Source organism: Sardina pilchardus, chromosome 23 (assembly GCF_963854185.1).
Source record: "Sardina pilchardus chromosome 23, fSarPil1.1, whole genome shotgun sequence".
In the NCBI taxonomy this organism is placed as follows: domain Eukaryota; kingdom Metazoa; phylum Chordata; class Actinopteri; order Clupeiformes; family Clupeidae; genus Sardina; species Sardina pilchardus.
This window is the reverse complement of record NC_085016.1, coordinates 13334952-13343687: the sequence shown is the minus strand read 5'-3', so window position 1 is coordinate 13343687 and position 8736 is coordinate 13334952. Positions and strand designations below refer to the sequence as shown.

At 40.0% G+C, this 8736-nt stretch overlaps 1 protein-coding gene across 1 annotated transcript; it reads right to left on the bottom strand.

Annotated features, from left to right (window-relative positions):
* Nucleotides 1–2347: 2347 nt before the first annotated feature.
* Nucleotides 2348–6611, bottom strand: LOC134071110 (homeobox protein engrailed-1-B-like). The gene is made up of 2 exons (XM_062527702.1): nucleotides 5841–6611; nucleotides 2348–3128 (listed from the first exon to the last, which is right to left on the bottom strand). Exons 1-2 carry the CDS (start codon nucleotides 6349–6351, stop codon nucleotides 2809–2811), a joined length of 831 nt encoding a protein of 276 aa, XP_062383686.1. The 5' UTR covers nucleotides 6352–6611; the 3' UTR covers nucleotides 2348–2808.
* Between the last annotated feature and the right edge of the window lie 2125 nt (nucleotides 6612–8736).

Below are 8736 nucleotides of genomic sequence, written 5' to 3'. Positions count from 1 at the left end.
ACACACACACACACACACAGGTAGAGAGAGAAACCCTCACGCACGGACGCACAGGCACAATTTTATGCTACTGTTGATTGTTAAAATAAGCCTTTAGCAAATAGGTCGGAAACCACCATAGATATACACAGCACAGTGAAGTTGTCTCACTGGCCTAGAAGTAGGAAACAATGGCAGGGGCAAGTGTTGCCTACCGGTATTTGGAGCTGGAGGCTGTATATACACTATACAAGTAAACACCGAAACCACATTTAATTCCAAGATAACCAACCCTTTTATCGCATTAAATATAATCATCATAAGGACTATAATCTAAAATCCGAAGGCTGGGCCTAACTATAAATCCATAATTTAATTATTAATTATTTCATTTTTTATTTAAAAATAATATATGTCTGATTTGCAGCAACAATCAAACGCTTAGTACCGACGAATAGACGTATAGACCTTTGAGTTATATTTTAGAATTATGTTGGAGGATAATCCGTAATGCCAGCGCACAGTAAGCGATTGTCCTTGCCATGCGCTTTGGCCTGCTAGAGTGTTTAGGAACGCAGCACATAGCCGTTTTGTTTTGACTGCGCTGTCTGACCTCTAACCCAGAGCGGTAGGTCCCATCAGTAAGCACTTTGATTACGAGACGCCGAGACAAAGGAGCATGCTGCCTCCGTCAGTACCACTCGTCCCGGAGCGGAGACTGCAACTGAGGGGCAACGCGTGTGTGCGCAACTGGAAAACACGGGCGAACTTATCAAACATCACCGGAGGTCACACAGGCCTCTAGGGCAAGTCTTTCACTCTCCGGAGTTCGACCGCATGCCTGGCCCTAGCCCCGTGGCGAGCGCTTGTAAATTACTAACAAATAAGGGACGGTTCATTCTCAATGCATATGGAACCAGGAACCTGATTTTCGGAGACGATTAAGCACATGAGATATCGCCGACAGATCACAGTGATACATAAAGTTGATACAACTCTAGTTTCATCCGTTTAGTTGCAATCTCTGCCAATAATCTCTGTACGACTTGTGGTGGTGTGTTCTTGCCTGCCGTATAGGCCCTGACAACAGCATGTGCAATCAAATCTCGTAAATGCCGAAAACAGCTTTAAAACATGTGTATGTGGGAAAATATATTTAGTGATAGCTGTTGGATATATGGCAGCAACATACAATACGAATTTTAATTCGTTTCATGAGAGACCGTTGACATAGGCCTTGTTCCTATTTGACATATTTGTTGAAACAAAAACAAGGAATTGCCTATTAACCCCTGAGAGAGATAGAATCGTTTTTGTTCATTTTAAGCAATTAAAGTTGATAAACATATATATATATATATAAATTGCACGACGCCTGAGTGAACTTAAGTGAGCTTGTTAGAAAAAAAATGACTGAGGTAGGCCTAAGTGTAATATACGTGTGCATGTGTGTGTGTGTGTGTGTGTGTGTGTGTGTGTGTGTGTGTGTGTGTGTGTGTGTGTGTGTGTGTGTGTGTGTGTGTGTGTCTGTTTTCTATGATTGGTCACCACGTTTCCTGGACGACAACAATTGGTTCAAACTCATATTAATTGTATACATTGACTTGGCTAGAATTGACCTGTACTTTGACAAGCGCCTATACTTTCTCATTTCTCAAGTAATGTCTTTGCCGGTCTACTCCACTACTTTAACTACTGTACAATTTAAGTGAAGGATGGCGCATTATAGTTTAAGAAAAGTAAAAATAGAAAATAAGACAAGTGGTTCCATACCTTTTAAATGTCTCCCTTAATGACAGACAAATAGTTATTACAGGTACACAATACTGCCTCTTACAGGTCAATAGCATTAACTTTCCATTGCTAATTATGTAGTTGCTATTCTCCCCAATGGCAAGCTTTAAAAGTCATTTTCGCAATGAAAAGATCAAATGGGCTAATAATAAGAAACAGCTATTTGACATTACCATTGCTTACACAAGCCGTGGACGAGACTTCGCCTGGGCTATAATTTATACCCGAGGCAATTTGACGACGATGGTGGATATTTTGAAAACATTACATAAAATTGGTAATATTCATTATTATAAAGTATATAACTTTTCTGCTATTCAACTAATTGGCGCCCTAAACCCTAATATGAGCCCTGGTTTTACGCAACGTCTATTAAACAAAACATATAGAACTGTATGTATTTAGACTTAGTATTTAGGCTTTCTTAATTTGGGCACTACAGAATTAGGCCTACAACGTCCTGAGAATTTGGTAAGTGTTGCCCAGTCTAAAAAGCCAAACAGGAAATGCCATAAACAATATCCCAGATATCTATAATAGTAATCAAATCGAAGAAAATGAATCCATGGCACATTCTACATTTTATTTCAGACTACATTTTCTCTGAACATATTAAAATCTTTGGCTTGAAGCGTTTCAGATTACGCAATCTGTGGAACTGTGAGATTGGGTGGGGACTTGGGTAGGAAAGATAGGCTATCACAAAAAAAAGTCTAGAGAGGAAGACATTTACTGAAACAATGAGCAACAACAAGGGGATGGGGGAAACAAACAAAAAGATAAAAATCTCCAGCAAGAAGGGATCGAGACCCTTACCTGAAATTAAATATATACAACATCATATTGGTTGGTTATATATAAATCTTAGTAATGTTCGTATTTTATATACTTTTGTCCATATATTGTACGATAGACAAATCTTTTTTTTTTCCTTTTTTCTTTAAATAGCATCTGTCCGACTCCATTTGCATGTTTCCTCAATTCTTCATTTAAAAATCCAATCTTGTGGGTCTAGCGTACACAAAAGAGGCCTTTTTACTCGCTATCATCCTTGTCCTCTTGGACCGTGGTCGTGGAATGGTTGTACAGTCCCTGCGCCATCAGTTGGAGGGCTAGGCCGTTCTTGTAGCCGGTGGCCTTTTTTATTTTCGCCCTCTTATTTTGGAACCAGATTTTGATTTGCGACTCATTGAGATTCAGTTCTTGGGCCAGTGACTGTCTCCGTTGCTCGGTTATATAGCGATTAGCCTGAAACTCGGCTTTAAGTCTCTGCAGCTGTTCGGCCGTAAAGGCGGTTCTGGGTCGCTTGTCTTCCTTCTCGTTTTTCTTCTTTTTCAATTTTCGTGTCCTTGGGCCTAGTGTAGAAACAACAATAAGACGAAGACATAAATATCAGAGAGCCCTACACACCAGCATAATAAGTAAATAGCTAGACGACAGACTGTTGGACTATTGATGGCTGTCATGGCGTCGCTTTTAAATCCAAGGTAGTGAATGTATTACAATATTGTATTATGTTAGGCGGTTTGTGAAAAGAATATAGCCTAGTCGTCTGGTAGACCAACGCGGATGATATCTTCAAATGGAGTCGGCCATGTTTCTTCCTTATTTCATATCCTCAACCTTGAGTCAATTTGCAGTTAAACTTTGAATTATTTGAACATTATCTCTCGTGCAATTAAATCAGTTATGTTTCTTCCATAAAAGACTAAGGCATAGGCTATTGCAAGATTGCTAACACTGATCTGCACATTTATTTTTTTGCCAAGATATTTTTCAAATTTCATAGGCCTATACAACTTTTCATGACTGCAACGAGCAAGTCTCAGTTTAAACAGTTAATTATTATTATTATTATTATTATTGATGATAATGATAATAATAATAATAATAATAATAATAATAATAGCAATAACAATCATAATTATCATTATTTTAATACACAGTCTCTGGCACAGTCATACAGGCATGTGCATCTTAAAAGTTCTCCAACAAGTTCAAATCAAAGCCCGATATGCACAACATGTTTCATCTAAACATTGCGCTGAAAATAGTGGTGTTCAACTTATTATTATCTTAGTGTAGTTATATTACATTATAAAATTGTTACCAGTGCAATACTAAACTACACTGCAGATGTATACATGTCTGGCTTACAACAAAGGATAACAACAACGCCGTACCAAAACAGACGGTGCGTAACATTATACATATGCAAGGCGTTATCTCTTGCACATTTTCAATGGCAGAATAAGGCCACGATTCGAGAAGGATGCCGCTTCCTGCGTCAAAAGCTTACATGACCTTTGTAGCAGTTTATTACTTGTGTCCTTGGAATATATCTTGCATGGTAAAAAAAAATAGTCACTTTCTAACCTTGAACTCGTATGCTAGCATCTCCGACTTGGCTTATGCAGACGATTTGAACTGAGGCTTAATTGTATTTGTCACACAGAACCTTTAGGTCAAGTGCAGTAAAACTGAAAGCTATTTGGCTATTTGGTTACACAGGGGTATATTATAGCCATAACGACAGCAGACCTGTCTAGAGGCCAATTGCGTAAAATTGCTATTACACTGCCATTTTGTGTAAAGCTATTAGATGTTTGATATCTATGCTCCTGGATAACGCCATAACCGTGCAATAGAGTAAGTGACAATACATAAGTTATTTAGGCATATAAAAATTATCTCAATTTAATATTGCTGACAGAGTCACGGATTGTTTACATGGGCTACAGTAAATGGGACATTTCAAAATCTGAATTAAAACAGGCCTATCGGTTAATTCAAACTTTTCCTGACTTCAATGTGTAGACTAAACTAAATACGATACTCGTGCAATAATAGTGTATTCAAGATGCTATAACGACAGATACGACAATTCATATTCTGAACACACACTGCGAATTAATATGGCCGAATCATGCGCCCAGGACACAGGCAACTGATTATGGCCTTATTTCAGGCTCATCTCAAAACACCACAACGCTGCCCTATGAAAATCGAACAGCTGATGTTTTGTCCAAGTTCAGGGGCTGATAGCTCAATCAGTCAGTCTATCAGTCTGGTCAATCAATGCATCTTTTCTGACTGTTGTCAGACTCGCAACGTTTACTTGCCATGAACAATAACAAAAACGGGCAAGATATAAACAGTGGGACCTAGGCTACTACTTTTCTAACTAGGCCTGTAGGCCTTATACGTTATTACAATCGCCTAAAGTTTTTAAAAATACACAACTAAATGTTTAAAATAGTAAATGATCTTACATTATTTCAAAAAGGTCTCAAGGTTTCACAACAATGGATTTCACTTGTAATTCAGCGTACCATTAGAGGCCTACCATTACTAGTTTAATCATCGTAACATTATAAGTTCCATGAGTTACCCACCAGTGTTTATAATCCGTTTTAACGTTTTGACCATGTAGTGTTTTAGGATTAGTCTATATAAAATATTATGTTTACAGAAACTACTTTTGCAGGCTATTACACATAGCCTACTGGCCATCATTCAAATACTCAGTCTTTCTAGTGCTAGTTTTTTTATACGCCGTTATATTTTCCTGTCATATGGCAGATACCTTTTTGTGTGTAAGACGAAAGGCAATTATTTCCCCCAAAAAATAGCTGAACGATTGTGCTTGAGATGTGGTCTGAATTTGCGGCCTGAAGCAGTATTACTCTCAGAAAGGTCCATAGCTGGCATCCTTGCCTCAAAATGCGTGTCAGTCAAACTATGATCCTATACTTGCTCTTAATTTTGAATCTCTGAAGTGATGGTTGTTTTAATTGTTGTCGTTTTTGTATCACCCCCCCCCCCCCCCCCCCCCTCCATACCTCTGTGGCTGTGTGTGTGTGTGTGTGTGTGTGTGTGTGTGTGTGTGTGTGTGTTTGTGAGAGAGAGAAAGAGCGCGTGTAATTGCGTTGCGGTAACTATCTGTAGTGCGTCTTTGACAGCACGCACTGAGTAGGCTACTCGGCGCAAGCTTTTCTTTTAGCCTATTCCAACATGTGGTTCGAAAAGACCCAGCGTTTCATGAACAAGAACTTATAGTGCCTTACCAGATGACGGTCTGTCTGAATATCTTGTACAATACACCCATGCAGGCCACAGCAATGGCTGGCTTTCTTTGGTGGCCGCGGTGCCTCCATTACTCGCATTCGTTGACGTTGGGTTTTCTCCGAATCTCTGCGTACTAGTTCCATTGGCCTCGACTGACTTTGATGACGACGTCTGCTTGGAAGTCGGCGACGAAGATGAAGACGACGATGAGGAAGAAGTACTGTCGCTACTGCAGTTCGAATCCTGACAGAGGCTGCTGGCGTGCGATGGCCTTATGACCAGCGGGTTGACGTTTTCTCTACCCGAAGTCTGCGCCCGCTCACGGTTTCCAAGCTCCTTCTTGCAGCCGAAGTCCGGCCGCAGGATATTGTCAATAAAAAAGTTTGTGGTTCTGTGTACTTGCTGCGCAGCCTGGTGAGGCAAAATCGGTGGAGACGGTAGATTCGGCGAGAGAGAAACACTCTCACCCTCGGTCGAATCACGACTGTTTTGATCCTTTTGCTCTTCCATTACTAGAATAAAAAGATTTCGGCAGGACCGTTGCCTACTCTCCACGCCAGATTCCACTTGTTGCTCGGTACCGTATCCAAATATCAACGACGATGTGATTATTGTCTATGTTATGTCAGTGGAAGGTATGCCAAATACCTTAACTGAATTAGACAATCACACCATCGGAATGCTTCCTGTGGACGCAGCGTTCCAATTGTCAAAATAAGCCCGCTACACACTAGTGACAGTACATTGCGCGATGCTTCCTCGTCCCTGCCTTGCTCTCACGTATGTCAGCCCGAGCTTTCCAAACTCTCCCTAAAATCGCCTTGCCTTCCACAGACTTTTTTTTTTACATCTACCGGAAGCACGTGAGCTCACACACACGTGCAATGGGCCAATCCAACGAGGAGATCCTCACTGACACAAGTGACGGCATCCAATCGGCTTTTACGATCCTCCACAAATAAATAATAAACGGGCTTTAGAAAGCAAACAAGCGATCACATCAGTGCCTTCTCCATCCATACAACAGCTTTTTGCAGGTTTTACGCCAACTAAGAGGTGGCAAACCAACAGAGAAACGCTGCAATGCATTTCTAGTAACGCAATAGCTAATGTGCCATGTTATTAACCACACAGGCCTAATTTATCGGGTTCAAAAGACAATAATGCAAAAGGTTTAAGAATTAAAATCAAGCAGACTTCGAAGGGAAATGGCTGTATTGCTGACAGCGGTAAACAAATTGTGAAACAATGATCTGTCATTATTATTGGAGCTTAAGGCGTAAGGCGTAAAGGTCGGTCAACTCCACTTCCACCTGTGTAGTATTAATAACAATAATCATAATAATAATAATAATAATTTCACATCACATTATTATTATAATTATCAGCATCATATTGTTGTTATTACTGGAGTAGCCTATCCTGTTATTCTGGAGATACATAGGCTGATAATTGTAACTGAGCTCATTACAAGCTAGTATCACACGGCGTTCATACACCAAGGGATGCCCCTGCGTGAATTACTGCAAAGAAAGCACGCAGATCCTTAGTAGGCTAGTGAACATACATTATTCCGTTATCAGGTGGTGTGGTGGAAAAGTAGGATATGTGGATTAAAAATCGAGAAATCCCTTAAAGTCTACAGAAAAGTTATGAACTGCATGCTGTGCGCTCTGTAGATAAAACATATTTGTTATTACAGCTCCTCTGTTGAGAGGGAAGAAATCGCCGTTTATTTGCTCATTGAAATGTCTAACATGATCTCGACTACATCTGCACTATATTAGCCTACAAAATGTATTCAAGTTATGCCCAGGTGATGAATAAATTGATAAATGATTATTATTTTACTCATGGATATAATTGACATTAGTGAAAGTTAGGCTACTTTTGTGCATTGTTTTTATGCAGGTTTGAAGTGGGTAGAATAAAATGATAATGGTTGCGTTACTGCTTATTCATTAGTAATATAGCTGTAATATAGTATATTACTAATGTAATACAGCTATGCACTAATATAATAATTAGTACATAACTGTACTGGACTAAGAAATGTAGCAGAAAACATAGTCATCGCAGACAGATAAATGCACACAGTTGCCTACATGGGCTACATACAGAGAATCATTTTGTGATGGAGAGAGAGGGAGAGAGAGATAGCGGTAGAGAGAGGGAGAGAGAGAGAGAGAGAGAAAGAGAGAGAGAGAGAGAGAGGGAGGCAGAATCAATTAGAGAGACACAGAATCAAATTCCTCTCAGCCTAAGTCTAAGCAGTTTAAAATGACAGATGTGGCAAAACCAATATTACCTAGGCTATACACATAACCGCACAGGGTAGATTCGGGCGCAGTCTCCTAGATCATAAAGCTGAACTTTGCCTTGCTCTATTCGCACGCATCTTTGAAGGGATAGATCGGAGCAGACACATAAACAATCACAATTAGTCATGAAATAGGACACTGTGCTCGAAACCGTGTAATATTTATTCTCATATAGCATGTTATAGGATTGAAATCTTTATCCCCCAAAAGCTGGAGTGGGTACTTAATTAAATTCTAATTAGGACACTATCAATATGCTATTTAGCCAAGTAGCCATTGTGAGGTGCCGTCCTTTTAAGGCGGCAAATGAGGACTCCGGCTCTTATCTTGCCTTCAAGAGACGCCTTGAGAGGGGCTGCAAAAGATAATTTATAGCTTTTAATTACTCTTCATTCCGCCTGATCAGCTTGGCGTTCATCACAGGAGAGTGAATAAAACCCAGTCAAAAGCACTGTCACTATCCCCTGGCAAGACGCTTAATCAAAGCGAGCAGAGCTATATTACACGCAGCTCGAAGCGCCACGTAATTTCTAAGGTGCTGATAAAGGCCACTGAATAATGCGGGAGTCATCGG

What these genes read in the sequence shown, in the direction of transcription:
- LOC134071110 (XM_062527702.1), bottom strand. Translation starts at nt 6,351, where the DNA reads ATGGAAGAGCAAAAGGATCAAAACAGTCGTGATTCGACCGAGGGTGAG. An exon ending in TTCAGACAGACCGTCATCTG is followed by an intron (nt 3,129 to 5,840) that starts GTAAGGCACTAT and finishes TTTCTACACTAG; the next exon opens with GCCCAAGGACACGAAAATTG.